This window comes from Bufo bufo, chromosome 6 (assembly GCF_905171765.1).
Source record: "Bufo bufo chromosome 6, aBufBuf1.1, whole genome shotgun sequence".
NCBI lineage: Eukaryota > Metazoa > Chordata > Amphibia > Anura > Bufonidae > Bufo > Bufo bufo.
In genome coordinates, this window is record NC_053394.1 from 110,428,149 (window position 1) to 110,450,425 (window position 22,277).

The 22,277-nt window shown below is 45.5% G+C and overlaps 1 protein-coding gene across 3 annotated transcripts in view; it reads left to right on the top strand.

Moving 5' to 3' along the window:
- The window catches only part of TAF4 (TATA-box binding protein associated factor 4), an 86,337-nt gene that overhangs the window by 47,265 nt on the left and 16,795 nt on the right, over positions 1-22,277 (top strand). For 2 of the 3 annotated variants that reach the window (XM_040435792.1, XM_040435793.1), the window contains 10 exons: positions 7,351-7,523; positions 7,983-8,102; positions 10,863-10,982; positions 14,273-14,395; positions 17,334-17,423; positions 17,557-17,781; positions 18,673-18,820; positions 18,933-19,047; positions 19,133-19,302; positions 21,186-21,316. In XM_040435792.1, the coding sequence (XP_040291726.1) occupies positions 7,351-7,523; positions 7,983-8,102; positions 10,863-10,982; positions 14,273-14,395; positions 17,334-17,423; positions 17,557-17,781; positions 18,673-18,820; positions 18,933-19,047; positions 19,133-19,302; positions 21,186-21,316 (1,415 nt within the window). The remainder of the gene's footprint in view (positions 1-7,350; positions 7,524-7,982; positions 8,103-10,862; positions 10,983-14,272; positions 14,396-17,333; positions 17,424-17,556; positions 17,782-18,672; positions 18,821-18,932; positions 19,048-19,132; positions 19,303-21,185; positions 21,317-22,277) is intronic. The other variant, XM_040435794.1, reaches the window with a different exon arrangement.

Below are 22,277 nucleotides of genomic sequence, written 5' to 3' on the forward strand. Positions count from 1 at the left end.
GTATGTCTTTCTAGCTCCACAAAGTTTTAATATATTTTTAAAACTTTTTTTTTTTTAGATGAGCCTGCAATCTTATGATTGTTTGGTACTTCTGTATTACAGTGCATAGTAATGCAGAATGTATTACTTGCCAGGAGGTGGCAGGCCCAGGGCCCTAAAGCTGTTTTGTGGATTTTCACAAGCATTGGCAGAATGCAATAGATGCTGGAAAATGGCAGGTCTGGGGTCCTTCTGAAGGCTCTCCCATTCCCCTACAGGTGCTAGGAAAGTACTCTGCACCCTGCCACGACATTTGCAGGGTGCTGATCAGAGGACAGATGGAGCGCTATTGAGGGGTTGTACTGTTAGGGTCGGCGTTTTCCCGTATCCCAGCAGTGGGAGCAGGGTGCGTTCTGTATAATACAGTCAGCACCCAAACGTGATGGCGTGGGCCCATTTCCTTTCCATGATGTACTAATATGGCACAGAGCGTTAACTACCAGTGAGCGGGAAGGGGTTAAAGGGGTAATTTCTATATTCATATTTATAAAATAAAATAAAAAGTCCATAGAAAGTCTGAGGAATAAAGTGCTGTGCTATTGCCGTATACTTATCTATTCATACAGTCCATAATAGGAGATTCCTCATCGGAGGTGGAACGTCAGGTTGCCAGGAAGCTCTGCGGCGACATTTTGGGCTACACGCTCCCATTCTAACTAACATTTACCATGCAGCTGCTGGGTGTCCAGGCTGAAGTTCCACGGCAAATGCCGCAGTGTGAACAGTCCCTTAACTTTGGATTGACCACTGTTCAAGAAAATGTATGTTTCCACTGCCTGCGTTTTCTAAATGCCTCCAGCAAGAAATCCTAGAAAGACCGGATCACTTGATAAATGTCACTCGCTGTGATGAACATTGTGGTATAATTCCCAAGCAGACGCGCAGCATTTCTATTATTTACACTGCTTTGGTCTGCGGCACAGGGGAGAACTTGTACAAAATGTGGATTAAACTCCGCTGTTCGTGTATTTGTGTCACTTACATACTCCTGTTCATTCATTTTACTGAGGTGTTTATTTACAGGTATACTTTATTTTTATAACTACTACTCCATTATCCGAGTCTTTCTTTACTTTGGGGGAGGGGGAAGCAAGTGTATCATCCAAAATATAAATTGCAGTTAAAGTAGTAATAATATAGCACATGCATGCTACATAGCACATGCTAGTACAATACACCATGGTAACAGATTGTGCGCAGGGGACCGTTCCCTCTTGGGCCTCTTGCACACGACCGTATGGCTTTCTCAGTATTTTGCAGTCTGCAAAAAATACGGATGGCGTCTGTGTGCATTCTGTTTTTTGTGGAACGGAACAGCTGGCCCCTGATAGAACAGTACTATCCTTGTCCGTTATGCGGACAATAATAGGACATGTTCTATCTTTGAATGGAACGGAAATACGGAAACGGAAGGCATACGGAGTACCTTCTGTGTTTTTTGGTTTGTTTTTCCCCGCGGATTCATTGAAATGAATGGTTTCGTATACGGATCGCAAAAAAAAACAACAAAAAAAGGGAACGTAAACAGAAAAAGAACTGTGTGCAAGAGGCCTTACTGTGTGTAGGGGACAACAGTAGCTTGAGAACTCCCCTACTATCCTACCCAAATCCCAGACAAAAGTCTCTCGCCAAGCCAACTGCACTGATGAAGGGTAAACCTCCAGAAACGGTTTCGATACCGGGATTTGCCTTTTACCGCAGCCTAGTATCACAGAGCATGGCATGCACTTCTCTCAGCGCTCTCCGTGTTCCCTCAGCAGCACAAAGTAGAAGGAAGCAGTCTCCCCCCCCCCTCCCCCCTGTGCCGCTGTCACCAATAACGAGAGAGGGGCAAAGGAGGTGAGGGACTGTAGCCACTGCGCCACCAATGAAAATAATTAACGTTTAATACAGATACAGGAGGCGGGTGCCGGCGGCAGATTTGCATACCTGAGGGGTTATCTGCCGCTGATCGCAGCTCCCTGTCATAGAGGTCGGGTACCGTCTGTGATTTTGCCGCCGGCACCCGCCTCCTGTATCTGTATTAAATGCTAATTATCTTCATTGGTGTCGCAGTGCGCCTTGCCAGTATTATAATCATTGGTGGCAGTGACCACAGGGTCCCCTGTGCCCTCTTCATTGGTGGTGCAGTGGCAGTTGTGATCGGAGCCCCAGCAGTGTAATTGCGGGGCTTTGATTGGTTACCATGGCAGCCAGGACGCTACTGAAGCCCTGGTTGCCATGGTAATCTCCCTGCTGCTGCTGTGTGTACTATGGACAGGGAGAGTGTGAAGTCCTATTCATCCCAATAGAGCTCTATTAGAGTGAATAGGACAAGGGATTAAAAGATCCAGGACAAGGGGGGGAAATGGTTATTAAATAAAAAGTAAAAGAAAAAACACCCCTGTCCCATTTTTAAATTTTTTTTTTTTTTTTTTTTTTTTTAAAGTCACCTTGTCCCCCCCCAAAAAATAGGATAGGACTGTTCTATTATGGACCAGACATTCCATAAAATGCAGAATTCACTCAGCTTTTTTGGTGTTTTATTTTTTTCGCATAGTATAGAGTATCACAATACTTTTTTATGGTATCGAAATTGATTAAAAATGTTGGTATCGTGACAACCCTAGTCTACAAGTAAGTGTCTGGTTGATTAGCAGAAAGACCCGCCTTTGCATGGGTATATTTCATCTATTTCATCTAATGTCTGTGTGTGTCGTTAAAAGATATTGACAGTATCCCCCATAACGTGAACTCCACAGCCCTTCACCCTTTAACACTGCCCCCCCCCCCTCCCACAGTGCCCAGCCTCCTTTAAATGGGATCTCCACCGCAGCCCATTCCCTTAACTTTGACCTTCACAGCAGCCTGCCCCTTTTAATAGTGAGTTTCACAGCACCCCACTCCCTTGACACTGACCTCCTCAGGGGCCTGCCCCCTTAACAGTGACCTATACAGCACCCTGCCCCTTAATACTGACCTCCATAGGGGACGTCCCCTTATCTGTGACTTCCACTGTTCCCTGCCCCCTTAACAGTAACATCCACAGTGAACGCCCCTTTAACAGTGAGCTCCACAGCAGCTGCCCCTTTAATAGTGGCCCCTGCTCCCTAATGCTCCATTCAGATGTGCGTAGAATGGGTCCGCATCCGTTCCGCAATGGGTGCAGACCCATTCATTCTCTATGGGGGCCGGAAGAGATGCAGAGAGTACACTATGTCATTTCCAGAGCGCGGCCCCGATCTTCCGGTCCGCAGCTCCGCAAAAAAATAGATCATGTCCTATTCTTGTCCGCAATTTCAGTTTGTTTTTCAATTGAGTTATGCAGTTTGTCCGGACAAGAATAGGCATTTCTATGGGGGTGCCGGCCGGGTGTATTGCGGATCCGCAATGCACTACGGACGTCTGAATGGAGCCTTAAGGGCTCATGCACACAAGTTTTTTGAGTTCAGTATACTTTACTTATACTGAACCATTAATTTCAATGGTTCAGCAAAAACAAAAAAAAAAACAACTTAAGTGTCTCCTTGTGCATTCCGTTTCCGTATATATGAGTTTCTGTCTCTGTCTGACTGGACCGATCTTCACCAAATTTGGCATACAGGTACATTAGGTGTCCGGGAACGTTTTAGATCGGGTCAGCTCTCTAGGACGTACCGTTCCTGAGATTCCCCAAAAAATGACCTGCATTAGCCAATAGAAGTTTGCAAGTCTTGCACTCATATCCCAACTGCCGTGCACACGGTCACATGTCCCTCATCGGCCAATAGAAGCTCGCAGGCCCTTAGTCTCCACATACAAACAGTTTTACTTCAGGTTTCCATAACAACCCAGCCATTTTTCTTTACTGCTGTAGGTCAGCTTTAGGCTAGGGCTACATGACGACAATAAGTCGCACGACACATAGGGTACAGCTACTCTGCGACATTGATGTCGCACAACAATTTTCATAATGAGAGGCTATGGTGTTGCACTGCGACACGACAGTCACAGAAAAATCCATCTTGGAAGGATTTTTTGCGACTGTCGTGTCGCAGTTCGACACCATAGCCTGTCATTATAAAAATTGTTCTGCGACATTGGTGCAACAAAATGTCGCGCTACACATGTCGTCGTCTAGCCCTAGCCTTAAAGGGGCAGAGCGCTGTGGAGGTCACTGTTAAAGGGGCAGGGGCCACTATTAAAGGGGCAGCTGCTGTAGAGCTCACTGTTAAAGGGACGGGAGCTGTAAAGGTTTCTGTTAAGGGGTCAGGGAACAGTGGAGGTCACAGATAAGGGGACGGTCCCCTATGGAGGTCAGTGTTAAGGGGCCGTGTGCTGTATAGGTGACTGTTAAGGGGGCGGGCCCCTGAGGAGGTCAGTGTCAAGAGAGTGGGGTGCTGTGAAACTCACTGTTAAACGGCGGGCTGCTGTGGAGGTCCCATTTTAAGGAGGCTGGGGACTGTGGGGGGGGGGGGCAGTGTTAAGGGGTGAAGGGCTGTGGAGTTCACTGTTAAGGGGGCGGGGTCACTATTATGGGGGATACTGTCGATAACGACGCACACAAACGTTAAATGAAATAATATACCCGTGCAAAGCCGGGTCCTTCTGCTAGTGTGTGTGTGTGTATGTGTGTGTATATGTATATATATATATGTGTATGTGTGTGTGTGTGTGTGTGTGTGTGTGTGTGTGTGTGTGTATATGTATGTATATATATATATATATATATATATATATATATTGTATAAGTGTGCACACCCTTAAACTAATACTTTTTTGAAGCACCTTTTGATTTTATTACAGCACTCAGTCTTTTTGGGTATGAGTCAGCATGGCTTGGCAAGATTTGCCCACTCTTCTTTGCAAAAACACTCCAAATCTGTCAGATTGCGAGGGCATCTCCTGTGCACAGCCCTCTTCAGATCACCCCACAGATTTTCAATTGGATTCAGGTCTGGGCTCTGGCTGGGTTATTCCAAAACTTTAATCTTCTTCTGGTGAAGCCATTCCTTTGTTGATTTGGATGTTTGCTTTGGGTCGTTGTCATGCTGAAAGATAAAGTTCCTCTTCATGTTCAGCTTTCTAGCCGAAGCCTGAAGGTTTTGTGCCAATATTGACTGGTATTTGGAACTGTTCATAATTCCCTCTAGCTTAAAGGGGTTCTGCACTTTGTTTAAACTGATGATCTATCCTCTGGATAGATCATCAGCGTCTGATCGGCGGGGGTCCCGGATGTCAGCTGTTTGAGAAGGCAGTGGCACTACAGCAGCACCGCTGCCTTCTCACTGTTTCCTGCCGGCCCAGTGACGTCACGATTAGTATCAACTTGCCTGGGCGGGGCTAAACTCCATTCAAGTGAACAGAGCTTAGCCCCGCCCAGGCAAGTTGATACTAGTCGTGACGTTGCTGGGCCGGCGGTAAACCGCGAGAAGGCCGCGGCACTGCTGGAGCGCCGCTGCCTTCTCAAACAGCTGATCAGTGGGGGTCCCGGGTGTCGGACCCCTGCCGATTAGATGCTGATCTATCCAGAGGATAGATCATCAGTTTAAACAAAGTGCAGAACCCCTTTTAACTAAGGCCCCAGTTCCAGCTGAAGAAAAACAGCCCCTTGGCATGATGCTGCCACCACCATGCTTCACTGTGGGTATGGTGTTCTTTTGGTGATGTGCAGTGTAGTTTTTGCACCAAACATATATCTTTTGGAATTATGGCCAAAAAGTTCAACCTTGGCTTCATCAGATCATAACACCTTTTCCCACATGCTTTTAGGAGACTTCAGATCTGGTTTTGCCAAATGTAGCCTGGCTTGGATGTTTTTCTTTGTAAGAAAAGGCTTTCGTCTTGCCACTCTACCCCATATTCCTGCAGCTCCTTTAATGTTGCTGTAGGCCTCTTGGTAGCCTCCCAGACCAGTTTTCCTCTCGTCTTTTCATCAATTTTGGAGGGACGTCCAGTTCTTGGTAAAGTCACTGTTGTGCCATATTTTCTCCACTTGATGATGACTGTCTTCACTGTGTTCCATGGTATATCTAATGCCTTGGAAATTCTTTTGTACCCTTCTCCTGACTGATACCTTTTACCAATGAGATCCCTCTGATGCTTTGGAAGCTCTCTGTGGACCATGGCTCTTGCTGTGGGATGCGACTAAGAAAATGTCAGGAAAGACCAACTAGAGCAGCTGAACTTTATTTGGGGTTAATCAGAGGCACTGTAAATGATGGCACGTGTATGCTGACACCTATTTAACATGATTTTGAATGTGATTGCTTAATTCTGAACACAGCTACATCCCCAGTTATAAGAGGGTGTGCACACTTATGCAACTACATTATTTTAGGTTTTCTTTTTTCTTCTTCCCTCCACCTAAAAGATTTCATTCTGTTTTTCAATTGAGTTGTACAGTTTATAGGTCACATTAGGCTACTTTCACACTAGCGTTCGGAGCGGGTCCGTCTGATGTTTCATCAGACGGATCCGCTCCTATAATGCAGACGTTTGCATCCGTTCAGAACGGATCCGTCTGCATTATAACTTAGAAAAATTTCTAAGTGTGAAAGTAGCCTGAACGGATCAGTCCAGACTTTACATTGAAAGTCAATGGGGGACGGATCCGTTTGAAGATTGAGCCATATGGTGTCATCTTCAAACGGATCCGTCCCCATTGACTTACATTGTAAGTCTGGACGGATCCGCTCGCCTCCGCGCGGCCAGGCGGACACCCGAACGCTGCAAGCAGCGTTCAGGTGTCCACCTGCTGAGCGGAGGCTGAACGCTGCCAGACTGATGCATTCTGAGCTGATCCGCGTCCACTCAGAATGCATTAGGGCAGTACGGAGTTCGGGGCCGCTTGTGAGCCCCTTCAAACGGAGCTCACGAGCGGAGCCCCGAATGCAGGTGTGAAAGTAGCTGAAATGATTTTTGTCATTTTTTTTACATCACAGAAACCTGACATTAACAGGGGTGTGTAGACTATAGATAGATATAGATAGATATATATATATATATATATATATATATATATATATATATATATATATATATATATATCTATATCTATCTATCTATATCTATCTCGAAGTATCCTGCGTCTGAGAGTTGCGCCAGACTCGTTTGTTTAGCTCTTGCTTCATAACACGGCCCTGATGTCATTGCCCTGCATGGAAAGACCCTGGAAATGACTAATTTGTGTCTGCAGATTCTAACTTTTACTCATGTATGCAGTATTTTTATTTTTTGGGTCGCCTTTGGTGCTCTGATGATTGGCAGTTGCCAGGGCAGCTATGAGCACAGACATTTAACACTGCTATGTTTATTATAAAGAGTTCTGGTTGAACGTCTCTTTTCTTTCAGGGATGGTCCTTGTTCGGAGTGAGAATGGTCAGTTGTTAATGATCCCCCAGCAGGCTCTGGCACAGATGCAGGCTCAGGTTCAAGCACAGGCCCAGTCACAAGCTCAGAATGCAATGGCCACTCGTCCCGCTACTCCTACCAGTGCCCCGCCGGTGCAGATCTCTGCGGTGCAGGTATGTTCACTAGCACAACATAATCCAATCATCAGGCTGAGGGATTAGTATTAGAGAATACAGTGTTTAGTGCTCGCTTTGGAAATACACAGTAGAAGGGTTTGATTTGATGCGGTGGAGCGGGGTATGTATATTACCTGTGAGGGCCCCGGCACATGGGGGCGCTGTTTCAGAAATTGCATAGCACCTGGCTACCATGTAACAATGTGCAATGCCAGCCTTTAGCCAATGAAGAGAAAGCAGCTCTGGCACAGCGCATGCCTTCTCTTCAACGAGCTGATCAGTGGGAGTGCCGGGTGTTGGACCCCCACCGATCTGATATTGATGACCTATAGGTCATCTATAAAAATAACTTGGACAACCCCTTTAAGGGACATAATAAGAAATGTGTTATCTTTCTATGACATCTACAGTGAGTGACAACCCGTATCTCAATATTTTCACTTTTCTGATGTGCAGTCTCCCGGAGCACCCCTATTGGCAAGGCAGGTAACGCCAACTACCATCATCAAGCAAGTGTCTCAGACACCAACCACCATGCAACCCACCACCACACTACAGCGGCCCCCTGTTGTACAGGTGAGTCTTCTCCATCCTCCTAATACTGAGTCACCATGGAAGTTTTGCACTATGCATATGGGTCACGCTTTGCTCATTCATGTGTCTGCACATCCAGGGCACAGCATTATGATGTCATCACCATTAGGAATGCTGGAGTTATTCCTGAAATTCTTTCAAGATTTTACCCGTGAAGTCTTAATTTCAATGTTATAGAAAGATACAATTTTCTGTATTTCTATTATTGTTTAAGCCAAGTTCAGACTGGGAATTATTATGCTGAAATTGCAGCCAAAACCAGAGGTTATTCCAGTGGGAAGGAGACATATAAGTCCTTCCTTTTCTATTTCTGATTTCTCTATTATCCACTCCTTGCCTTAACTAAAAAAACTGCCACAAAACTGCATGTGTGAGTTCAGCCTTATGCTGTTTTTCCTCAACGCTACTGGTGCTATTCTCAGTTGCAGCACAGTCCTCTGTGTGAACCTGGCCTTACAAGTTCATATTGCAATACCTGCTGCCTGTCTTAAAGGAAAACACCAACCTGGAATAATTTACAACATGTACATTAAAGGTTTAAATGTTTTCCTTGAAGGGGTATTCCAGGATTTTGTTATTGATGACCTATCCTCAGGGTAGTCCATCAATATCTGATTGGTGGGCCTCTGACACTCTGTACTCTTGTCAGCTGTTTCAGTGTAACTGCTTTGCCAAAAATAGACAGCTTCGTCCACTATGAGCTGATTACTGCAGCACTGCTCCCATTCAGTCAGTGGGAGCAGTGCTGCTGTAACCAACTGAATCCGCAACACAATGGATGGAGCTATTTGTTTCTGGCAACTGCCGACGCCTGAGCTAGACTGGAACAGCTGATCAATGGGGGCTGTTAGATACCCGCATTCACATGTGTCGCATTCACATGTGTCTGGAAAATCCATAAAAAAATGCAGGGCAAAATACTAGAGTCATGCTGCGCTATTTTGTGCAGTACAATGCTGGGTGGCATGACCGAAACATGGTAGACTCCCCTATAGGCCTCATGCACACGATCGTTGATTTGGTCCGCACCCGAGCCGCATTTTTTGCGGCTTGGATGCAGACCCATTCACTTCAATGGGGCCGCAAAAGATACGGACAGCACTCCGTGTGCTGTCTGCATCCGTTCTGTGGTCCACATAAAAAATATAACCTGGCAGTTATATCAATGGCTGTCCATGCTGTTCCGCAAATGGCGGGACGCACACGGACACCATCCATGTTTTGTGGATCCGCAATTTGCGGACCGCAAAACCCACTGGCCGTGTGAATGAGGCCATAGTCAGTGTGTCCACTGTGACTGATCTGGTGCTTCCATTAGTTCTGTTCTGCTCCTGTAACTGAGCAGAACTATGGAAACCAGAACGTCAATGTGACTGCAGCCTTTAGCTGTTGCTTTCCTATTACCAAAGAGCAGTGCAGTGTGGTGGCCCAGGTACCGCACTAAGGGGGAGATTTATCAAAACTGGCGTAAAGTAGAACTTTACATTTTTCAGCGCTCTTTTGGAAAGTTTTCCTTTTACGTCAGTTTTGATAATTCTCCCCTCTAAGTCAGGGATCAGCAACCTTTGGCACGCCAGGTGCTGTGAAACTACAACTCCCAGCATGCACACTTACTCTGCTATTCTTGTAACTTCTGTAGAAGTGAAATGAGGATTCTGGGAGTTGTAGTTTCAGAACAGCTGGAGTGCCGGAGGTTGGCTTAACCCTGCCCTAAATTCTTAGGTCACAGCAGGGGTGGAGCAAAACTGCTGTTTGTTTCCAAGGGCAACAGGCGGAATTCTGAAACGTGAAATAACTTAATATCCGCACTGAGATGGTAAAGTTATTACAAGGTTAACGGTGTTTTCTGGGAGTCAAATATTGATGGCCTACCTTTTATGATAATCCGTGTTAGCAGGTTCCTGGGGGTCGAAATCCCACAGACACTTGAATGTTACTGATGAGCAGTGCAAAGGCACATCCCCCATACGCGGCCTGCCCCCACTATTCAAACATTGATATCCTGCTCTGAGGATGTCGCCATCAGTGTTTGACTCTTGGAACGCTCCTCTGAATGGCTAAATATTTGTATTTATTTTTTTGTCTTCAAAAAACAGATTTTTATCTCAGATGACATCACAATACTGCTGGCCGCATATAAAGCTGTTTATATCTATTGATCATTTTCCCCTGATTCCTTTTTGTCACAACAACCATCTTCTGGCATGGATTGCTCTGCATGATCATCCAACATACATCATTTACAATTTAATATGTGTGTATGTGTGTCTTATTGTTGTTGTTATTATTATTATTATTATTATTATTATTATATTTTTTTCTTTTTCAAAGCAATATAAAAGAAGTGATTACTTTAGCAAATGTTATCAGTTTGTGGTGTGTGTCTGCCACCTAGTGGTGTCCAAGGGGTAAGGCAAACTGAAGAATTCAGAGGTTTACTTTTTTCTAAGTAGATAAATATTCAGTATATAGTCAGTTACTTGAGCTAGGATCTGTAAAAGAAGGGGCAAGGGTTACATTGGGATGCAGCTGTGTGACTTAATATACTGGAATCTTATACTTCTTCCATACAGCTGGCAGTATACCCATAAGGACCAATGTCTGTGTAACCTAGCTGGTGCGGTAGATTAATGCCAGCACTTCTTAGGGAATCTTCTTGTAACTGTTTTGTGTGTGACTGGCTGAGTGGCGACATTATGCCTATTTGCCAGTTATAATGTGCGTGTTGTTTCTTCTGCGCAGAATCAGATAGTACTCGGCAGCACACCACAAACTGCCACTTTGGGGACAGCAACGGCCGTACAGACTGGAACTCCTCAGAGACCGGTGCAAGGAGCCGCTACCCCTACGACAGCCACCACGGTACAAAAAGCCCAATACTGCAACCCAGCTAAGGCTTCATTAATTGTAGATCTGCACCATCTGAAATGATGGTGCCCTGTGTAGGATTCCAGATTGCTCTTGATTCTAAATTGCAATCTAGTGCATGGGTGGGGAGAAACAGTCTTTCCCCATATGATGGTTCATCTATATACTTGCGGCTTGCTGGGATAACTTATTAGAAATTTATTCGAATATTTTTATTTTATTGACCTGGACAATGTCTTTGTGCCACTAAAATATTACTAAATGAAATGTTCTGGGTGACACCCCATGTTTCTGATCTCTGTACAGGAAACCTACTAAAAGCAGTTAGTTAAAGGGTCTTCATTAGGGCTTATTCAGACGGCCATATATGTTTTGCGGTCCACAAATTGCAGATCCGCACAACACAGATACCGGCCCATGTGTGTTCCGCAAATTGCGGACCGCACTTGGCCGTCACTCTCATCGAAAATGCCTATTCTTGTCCGCAATTGCGGACAAGAATAGGACATGCTCTATATTTTTTGCGGTGCCGCGGAACGGATGCGGAGAGCACACTGTGTACTGTTTGCATCTTTTACGGCCCCATTGAAATGAATGGGTCCGCACCCGTTTTTGCAAAAATGCAGAATTAAACATACGGCCGTCTGTATGAGCCCTTAGAATACAAATAAGGTCCCTATGACATCACTCCACCTGACCTTAATTGCTCCATAGTGGAGCATCAGCTTTTAGGCCTGAAAATTCAAGTGGTAATAGTTCAGCTGAGAAAAACAAATTTCAGATTCATTGTGCGTAAAGCTGGCTCTAATACCGTTCTGCTGTTGGATCCCTTTTTAATGTAGTCGGGGATCTAGGACAATAAGCCAGTTTAGATTGCAGTGAACCATCTCTATGTTTATTATATGGTTAAACCATTATATTTCTTAAACTATATAGGCAAACATGGCAGATGGTTAAGTAAAATCCTAAAAAGAACACTCACAAAAGCTTTTGGTTGTGGTTTATTTTCTGACCACAAGATGGCAGCATGCAGTAATAAATACAGCTGCCCCATTTACTATATGGAACCTTAGAGAAGCTAGTTGTACTCTGCTTTGCCATCCAGAGTATATGCGCCTGGCCGGCTATGCTGGCTAGTCCTTTTCAGATCAGAAAGCTAGATTTGTCCAGCCTCAAACCCCCTCCTGTAAAAGAAATAATTTGCCTTGCATAAAGCTGTAACTATCAGATGTTCCTGTATTTATGATGCACTGTCTTTATTATGTGGCTACTACTAATGACATGTAGAGGTATTGTAGGTGCAGATGTTGGTGAACATGGACGTCCTATTGAGTAAACAAGCAATGATTGTGCAGAGCATGGAGTTGCTAAAAGGGGGAATATGAACAATAAATATGAAAAAGAAATTCTCTTTATGGAACTATATTTCTGCAAATTAATATCAGTGTTCATTCACCTCTCTACCAGTCCTAAGACTTAAAGGGGTTTTCCAGGTGTTTAATATTGATGACCTACCCTCAGAATAGGTGCACCGCTACTCTACTTCAAACCGCAGTGCCGATTTATATATTGTATTACTACCCTCAGAATATGTCATCAGTATCTGATCAGTGGGGGCCCAACCCCCCCCGCCCTTCCCGCCGATCAGCTGAAGAGTCCGCGGTGCTCCAGTCAGCGCTGTGACTTCCTCGCAGCATACCATTCATTGGAAGGTGGATGTGCTTTGTATTGTAAATTTGCCTCATTCACTTTGAGCTGCGCCTAGGCCAGGGATGGCCAACCTGCGGCTCTCCAGCTGTTGTAAAACTACAACTCCCACTGCTGTAGGCTGGTAGCTGTAGGCAGTCTGGGCATGCTGGGAGTTGTAGTTTTGCAACAGCTGGAGGGCCGCAGGTTGGCCATCCCTGGCCTAGGCCATGTAACTGATGAATGTGACGTCACTGAGGTAGGAGGAGCAATGCAGCGTGTTCAGACAGCTGATCGGCGAGGGTGCTGGGAGTCGGACCTCCACCAAACACCCAGAAAACCCCTTTAATTAGCTGAACTGTTAGGTAAATGTGGTATATAATTAAGCAAGACCTTACTGATGTGCTGTAATATGTAACTAATGGTACCTGCACATGTTTTGGCTGAACCTCTGTATCCACACGTTTCATTTGTACTTCCACTGTCAAAGCATGGGAAGTAAAGCTGAAGCACCACAATTAGTGGAAAGCCACGTGCGGTCCCACGGCTCGAGTGCAGTATGTATGGGACCTATGAAGCTGCACAAGCCTATTTATGTAACTTTAACGCTCTTTATTGTACCTATTCGGAATAAGGCTATATTCACATCTGTGTTTGGCATTACCTTTGGGGTTTGTCACTTTTAATGGCGGGCATAGTGCAGCATGCTCAATGGACCTCTTTATAAGTCCAGCTATAAACGGAAATCACATTGCAGACAGTGCATATAATAATATATCATTTTTTTTATTTTTTTTTACTCTATTCATGTCTAAAGTTACCTTCTGGGAAGAACCCATACTGTAAAATGAATGCACTGTTTACACTGCATCATAAATGCTAATAAACCCAATGCAATAATTGCAGATATTATAATTTTCTGAAATCACCTGCAGCCCCCCCCCTCCCCTTTGGAAAAAAACACAAGAGCAAAATGTTACATTGGCAGCAGCATTAAGAAGTTCTGGTTTTCAGAATGCAGTGATAACTAACGTCAGAGATCAGTCCATGTATTTACAAAGTGAAACTGCATTTTTCTGGGATTTGGGGTGCTGAAGACTACAGTATGGTTAGACTTTTTTCTTCTTAAGGGTGCGTTAACATCTCCGTTTAGCTTGCCTTTCTTCTGATCCATCAGAAGAAGAGAGGGAGAAAAAAACCTATACAGGATCCTGTAAAAAAAAAAAAAATTATCCTGTTATCAGTTTGAGCCATTTACATCTGAGATGATGGACTTCTGTTTTTTAGACGGGGAAAAAAAAAGTCTCAAGACACAAATGGTTCAAACTGATGCAACAGGATCCTGTTTGTTTTTTTTCTCTCTCTCTTCTTCTGACGGATCAGAAGAACGGAAAGCTGAACGGCGATGTGAATGCACCCTGAGCTGTAGATCACTCCTGCTTCTTGATTATGTGGGACAATTGGACCATGTGCTGAATTATCATGTCTGCTTTTACATACTCCTGGAAATGTATGCGCACAAGGTTGTGTCTGTAGCTTTTACTATTGCAGCTTTACATGGTATGGAGTAATTCATGTACAGATGTATCTTTCCACAGGAAACCATGGAAAATGTGAAGAAATGTAAGAATTTTTTATCTACGTTAATTAAGCTGGCTTCATCGGGTAAACAGTCCTCTGAGACAGCAGCTAATGTAAAAGAACTCGTGCAGAATCTGCTGGTAAGCCGTCATATACTGCAGGCTCCTACTGTCTGTCTGTATGATCAATGAACTTTAATTGTAGGAGTTTTCTGGGTGGTAAAGTTTTCAGATAATGGGGCAGATTTACTGATCGTTAATATGGTGTAAACCTAAAGGATAACCGTTATATTTTCCTATATGTTGTTGCTGCTGTGGTGATAATCCATAATCACCAATTATTGTGTTCACCTACCACTTGTTTAATAAGACTATCCCGGTTCGATGGGAGCGCGCACACAGCGTTCAGGACTGCCCACTACTATGTCCTCCGTCTTCTGTATATAGAAGATAGGAGACAGAGGACACCTAGCCGCACCACTGAAATGCCTGGGGGAGGAAAGAACATGCTGCAATTACTAGGTAATTCAATACCTATACAAAAGTATTAATTAGGGAACTAGGGTAAACTTAGTCAGACCAATCCAATTACATAAAAAATAATAATATATATGACAGTTACCCTTTAAAGGAAACCTGTCATCAACTTTATGCTTCCCTTATTGATGGCAGTATAACGTAGTTTCTGACGAGCTGATTTCAGTGATGTGTTACTCCTGGGTTAAAAGTAATAGATTGCTGAGAACCAGCATCATAATCATCGCAGGCCCGTCTGGAAAAGAGACATGGCTGTTCATGATCTCTTCTGCCCACATGCTGATGATTGACAGTTCTCTCGTAAGGGGAAAACTAAGGAGAAGACTGTTAATCAGCAGCAGGTGGGCGGAAGAGCAGGAGATCATGAACCGTCATGACTCTTCTCAGTAGCCATGACTCTTTTCCAGGTTCAGGCTTCTTTATGGCAACCACATCAGTTTAGCTCTTGAGCGACACACCGCTGAAACCGGCTGGTCTAATGCTGTGGTATGCTGCTCTCATATAGGGCACCATGAAATTGAAGCCTGATCACCTTTGATGCAATGTTCACATCTGTGCTGATTGATCCGGTAGTGTGTTCTGGCAGAGGATCAGACTACTATATTTCACCTATCCAGCATAGCCTTATGCTGCTGTTCACTCTTGGACCCCATTGACTATAATGGGAACCGACTGGGATCCAGCACTCATGCCGGAAACTTTCCAGACAAAAATCGCTGCATGCCCTGCTTTTTGTCCGGCCGAAACCTGGCATTGACGCTGGAAACCGGCCGGGTCCCATTATAGTCAAAGGGGTCCGACAATGAACAGCATTATCCAGCTTTGCCAGTTATAATGAAACTCTGTAGTCTTTTCCTTTGCCAGAACAGACTACTGGATCAGGAAGCCCAAATCTGAACGTACCCTAAAGCTCTCAGACGGACTGTGTAGCCCTGCACCAGGTTCTTTACACTGGCTTTGGGGGTACGTTCACATGGGATGTAAATTCAGTGGAAAAAATCTCTGTGATTTATATGTGAATTTGCCACAGATTTTTTCTACAGATCTCGCACCATGTACTGTGAAGAGTGAATTCCACAATGGATTATCTGCAGCATAAGTGGACGTGCTGCACGCTTTAGAATCCCCACCGCAGGTCAATTTCCACTGTGGACTTTTGCCCCATGGTGTGGATGAGACTTTGTAAAATCTTATCCCCTTTGCTGGTACTGAAATACACTGTTGATTTTTTTAAATATTTTTTTGGCTTAATGCAATGGAAAATCTGCAGCGTATCTGCAACATCTGGGCCTAACCTTCGGCTGACGTCTCACAGCATTTTGTGACAGGTCAGTGAGGGTCCCGGCGGTCAGACCCCCATTTATGATAAAGTGCTGGCATATTCTAACAGTGTAAGATGGGGAAACGCCTTTTAAAGGGGTTGTCCGGGTTCAGAGCTGAACCCAGACAAATCCCCATTTTCACCCCGGCAGCCCCCCTGACTTAAGCATCCGCGCAGTTCATACTCCGATGCTAAATCGCGCAGGGCAAAGGCATTTTTTTGAGTTCCGGTGACGTACTGGGCTCTCCATTGAGCTGCCAGGCGGAGGATTCTGCCCAGCAGTGAACCCGGTGATGTCACCAGCACTGATGGGCGGGCTTTAGTGCTGCGCTAGCCTGTAAAACGGCTAGGGTGGCACAAAAGCCCACCCATCAGAGCCGGTAACGTCACCGAATACACTTCTGGGCAGAAGCCTCCGCCCGGCAGTGTGTTATTGTAAATAAATGAGCCCTTGCCCTGCGTGATCCAGCGTGAAATGCTCCGATGCTAACATCATGGGGGCTGCCTGGGTGAAATTACGGGAATGCCCGGGTTCAGCTCTGAACCCGGACAACCCCTTTAAGCTACTCACACGGGTGAGTGTGGTCCCAGATCTGAACTCACTGCTTCTCCTCTCCTGCACGCACAGCATAAAGTACAGTGCAGTAAACCTACAGTCGGGCTGGAGTTCTCGGCGTCATAGATGCCCAGGATGCAGAGAGTTCTGGTCAGCCGAACCGTGGTCGGTCCAGAAAATACGGACGTCACACGGATAGCTGTTCCTGGACCACAATCTCCTGTGTGAATGTGTACTACACAAACTTTACTGTCTTATGTGATCTTTGGCTAGTTTCACACTAGTGTGTTGGCTTTCCATTCCTGAGATCCGTTCAGGGTTCTCACAAGCGGTCCAAAATGGATCAGTTTTGCCCTAATGCATTCTGAATGGAAAAGGATCCGCTCAGTTTGCCTCCTTTCAGTCACCATCCCTCTCTGGAGGCGGATACCAAATTGCTTCCTGCAGCGTTTTTCTGTCCACGATGTGGTGCGGAGCAAGACGGATCCGTCATGGCTATATATAAGACATAACGCAACCAGATCCATTCATGACGGATGCATGCGGTTGTATTATTGTAACAGAAGCATTTTTGCAGATCCATGACAGATCTGCAAAAAAAACGCTAAAGTACCCTTAGTAATAATAAAATGCAAATAACCAAGCTTATTTTGTTCTTCTCATAGGATGGGAAAATCGAAGCTGAAGACTTCACCAGTAGGTTATACAGAGAACTAAATTCTTCACCTCAACCTTACCTTGTGCCTTTTCTGAAGGTGAGCCTGTTCTCCAGGTCTGATCGCCTTATTGGAATTACAGGCTGCATGCATAGACACCACATTGTATGAAACATGTTATGTTGTCAAATCTCCCCCTGCTTATATCCCCCTTTTCTCTTCTTTTCTTCAGAGGAGCCTCCCAGCCTTGCGCCAACTGACGCCAGACTCTGCAGCCTTCATTCAACAGAGTCAGCAGCAACAGCCCCCAACGCAGGCCACCACCGCCCTCACCGCAGTGATGTTAAACAGCTCTGTGCAACGCACAGCCGGCAAGACCACTGCCACCGTCACGAACACATTACAGCAGCCAGTCATCAGCCTTGCACAGACCAAACCTGGACAGCCAACCCCACTGGTACATAAGCATCTCCTCTGTGCATCCATAGAGATTCATGTGGTGCAAAGCTTGATGGCTTGTAATAGAAGTTACATCTATAACATATCAGTCTGTTGGGGCCATAGATTCTCTATGGTTCTAGCTGCTAAGAAACATATCTTGCTATGAACACAAGGCCACAAGATCCGCAAATCATGAACACCGACAGCGTGCGACCCATTGACTTCAGTAGGCTAGTGATCTGCATGTTGTGGCCAAAGAGTATCCTGTCTTTTGCAGCATCATGGACCAGGAAGCCCTTTGGTGTGCACGCGGCCGTTGTCTGTGTGTCACGGATCAATGGTTTGCAAAACGGACACCGCCATTTGAAGGCACCTTTAGGCCTCATGCATACCACCGTAGCAGGTCTGCTTGCATTGCTGCCCGCAAACAGCGGGAACTCAATATAGGCACCAGCCGCGTCCGCAACATATCATGGACGGACGGTGCGGTGTGGAACGGAGGCATGGATCGGAAGCCCATGGAAGCTTTATGGAGTGCTTCTGTGGGTTTTCTGTCCATGCCTCTGCACTGCAACAAAGTAGGTGCAGGCTGTCGGATGTGCATCGTGGACCCCATTCAAGTGAATGTGTGCATGAGGCCCTTACACTGAACAATTTTCAACAGAACTATATATCTTTCTACTCTAAAAATGCTGCTGATTAGACTGGACTGCATTTTCATGGTGACAAACAAAACCTTTTTAGTGACTCAGCAATGAGAAAAAGTAAAAACTGCTAGCCCATTTCTAGTCTTGCTGGCTCCTGTTTCTAGTTTCTAAAATATTGGTTAATTCAGGTATGCTGCCATGTCTAACAGTTTAGCTGGGAATCTGTTGCCTCTAACACTCTCCTCCTCTTCTTCTTCTAGGTAATCCAGCAGGCACATAAAGCGGGAGCAGTAGTACGGCCACCACAGGTCACATTGACCCAGACGCCCATGGTAGCACTTAGACCACCTCAAAGAGGGTTAATGGTCACCACTCAACAACAAATACATTTAAACCAGCTACATACAGGTGAGTCTTAGCCTTGCACCCTACAAGTGGTTGTGTCAGGTTGCATATGGATTGTAGCACAGATATTTGCAGGCGGTAAGGGTTTTTTATGCTCTTTTGTATCTCTTCACAGTTCCAGTCGTGAAACCAACCATCGTAACAGGAAACAAAACATTTCCCGCAATGGCGGCGCAGATGGCTGCAGCACAGAAAAATAAATTAAAAGAACCGGGGGGAGGGTCATTCAGGTGAGCATGGCAGCTATTGGCCCCCCGGCCGTTTTCCCCAGGTGTAGGCAGCTTTTATAAACCTTTTTCTATATTCCCTCCTCAGAGATGATGATGACATTAATGATGTAGCGTCCATGGCCGGCGTGAACCTGTCTGAGGAAAGCGCAAGGATATTGGCCACAAATTCTGAGCTGGTGGGCACGTTAACGCGATCCTGTAAAGATGAAACGTTCCTCTTGCCTGCATTACTACAGCGAAGGATACTAGAGATTGGTAAATCATATTTGGCAAATTTTTGAGCACCTACAAAGATTACGTGGGGTGCATATAGATACCTGGATGGGATCGATTTGGAAGCTGTTACATGGCTTTCTTCCAGAAACGGTGCCACGCCTGTCCAGGGGTCGTATCTAGTATTGCAGCTGCGCTTTTGATTGAAATGGGGTTGAACCACAATACCACATACAATCTGTAGGCAGGAGTGACTATAGTTTTTGAAGAAAGCAGCCATGTTTTTTTTTTAACCCTATACAACCACTTGAAGGATCGTATCACTGACCAGTGTTCATGGGAGCAGCTTGTCTGTCCTTAAGAGAAGCCTGTCACCTCCAAAATTGGTTTCAGAGTATGCATGCCACTAAATAGGGAAGTTGTCCTAAAACATAATTAGTGCAGTTTCTAGGTAAAATTTCTCTCAGGGCGAGTGTCAAAAAAACTCTCTCCCCCCCCCCCCCTCCCCCCTCAAAACTGCTCGATGAAATAAGTGTCTCCCCATTGTAAAAAATGTGGAACCACATTGCATGGACGGTCACAGTGACGCACCCAGTGACCCACTGTCCCACAGACTCAGACTCTCTCTCACAGCAGGCTTCTTTCTCAGCACTGCTCCGGGCGGGCGGTAACAGGCAGGCAGTGCGGGCGGCGGTGCTCACCTCACTCACTGTATGTCACGTGGCACGTGGCGTACAGTGAGTGAGCGCCACCGCCCGCAGAGCCTGCCTGTGGGGGACATTATTTTTAATAAGGATCACTATGGACATTATTTAGAATGGAGGCTGCTGTGGGTGTCATTATAACTGTATAATGTCTGATAGGCCTAGTCCTGAGTTATATTACCCTGCCCTGTATAATAATGTACCCTGATACCCCTTAGTTATATTACTCCAGCCGGGTAATATAACTAAGGGGTATCAGGGATGGGTACATTATTATACAGGGCATGGGCAGGGTGATATAACTCAGCTCAGGACTAGGCCTATCAGACATTATACAGTTATAATGAGTAATGCCACCCACAGCAGCCTCCATTCTAAATAATGTCCATAGTGATCCTTATTAAACTTAATGTCCCCCACAGTGGCCCCCATTTTTATGTCTCCCACAGTGGCCCCCCCATTGTAATTAATGTCCCCCCATTGTAGTTAATGCCCCCCCCTTGTAATTAATGCCCCCCCCCCATTGTAATTAATGCCCCCCCCCCCCCCCCCTGTAATTAATGCCGGCTGCGGGACTACTGTCCTGCACTCATATGCGTGCAGGACTGATGCGCACAGCATCACAGTAACCTATGATGCTGTGCGCTACCGTTCACACGATGCATGCAGCTCCGGGACATATGGCCCGCTCACGGACCGTATGTCTCGGAGGGCATATGGTCGTGTGCATGAGCCCTAACGCTGCACATCTGTACCCTTCAGTCCCTGAGATTTCACAGCAAGTAGCAATGATTCCTTCCATCAGTGGCTTCCATTCACTGAGCACTGACTCCGCATACTCTAGTTCCCCTGTCAGTCTCCAGTGTAGCTGAATAGAGGCCGCTGATGTACGGAATCCCACCATCATCGGCCTCCATTCACTTACACTAGGGTCGGACTGTGCACATACTAGTTCCCAGTGTATATGAATGGAGGCACTGATGGTCGGAATCCTCCATCAGCGGCCATGTTCCCAGCACAACACTGGCACACAGATCAGGCGACCTGCATATAAACATGAATTATTCATATTAAACTATCAGATATCAGCGCTGATCGTTTAATAATGCTTATTGCTAGCTGTGTGCCTGCGCTGTTATCAGCACATGTGCAGCTAGTAATGTACACCGGCCAACCCCTTTAAGAACTGTCCCTTCATTTTACCCATTTCTTTTTCTGTAGGTAAAAAACATGGCATTACAGAAATCCACCCAGACGTCGTTGGTTATGTTTCTCATGCTACACAGCAGCGACTTCAGAACATTGTAGAGAAAATCTCAGAAACGGCTCAGCAGAAGAACATTTCTCATAAGGTGAATTGTACGGTCAAAGTAACTGAAATGTTTCACCTGCAGCTTATCGATTTGATGCGTCTCCTCCACTGGCAGGGCTTTATAATGCATCATTAGGCCGGTCGCCTCTCTCACTGTCTGAGGGGATTGGGGATGGGCACATGAGGCACTCTCAGCGGGCATGGTGAAGTAGTAATCTGCGCAGGCAAAAAGGATGTTCATGCAAATCTATTTCTCAAACAAGCTGGTTGGGGTTACTCCTTAAAGAGAACGTCTCTGATATGTCTGTTTTAGAAACGACTTGCTTTCTATGAGATAACAATTCTGGAACATCTTTTCTGGGAACTCTGCCTTGTACCTCTGTTATTCCTGCAAGAAGTTCATGAATAAACTGACAACTGGGTAGTTACCGGTTAGGGGTGTGTCCCTTCACACTCTGATACTGTATGGTCACTGCTGACTGTGCCAAACTGTGTAAGGGCACACCACTTTGACAAGGGGAGTGGTAACACCTAGTTGTTTATTTTATTAGTTTTTAGGAGGAATAGCAGAAGAATAGTAGAATGCAAAAATAAGAAAGATGGCGATGGAAATTATTACATGGGGAACACGAGTTTTAATTAGACAAGCCAGGAGAGGTGACAAGTCTTCTTTAATTAGTTTGAGACCTGGCCATGTTCAAGGGAACCTGTCATCAGATCTGCGCTATGTAACCAATTACATACTGCCGCTGCTCTCATCATACAGTCCCCGTCAGTAATTGTTCTTTTTATCTCCTCGCAGCAGTGAAGAAACCACCTTTATAAAATGTACCCGACGTGCCCGAGCTTTGTGACCTGAAGTCATTGGGGTGGCTCCGTGCGATCGCCAAGCCACAGGGCCGCTGATGTTGTAAGCCGCCCATCCGTCTCTGACATTTCTCTAGCTTGGCCTCGTCATCTCTGGCACATTACTACTTGCTTGTGGCCAAGAGCTGGATGGG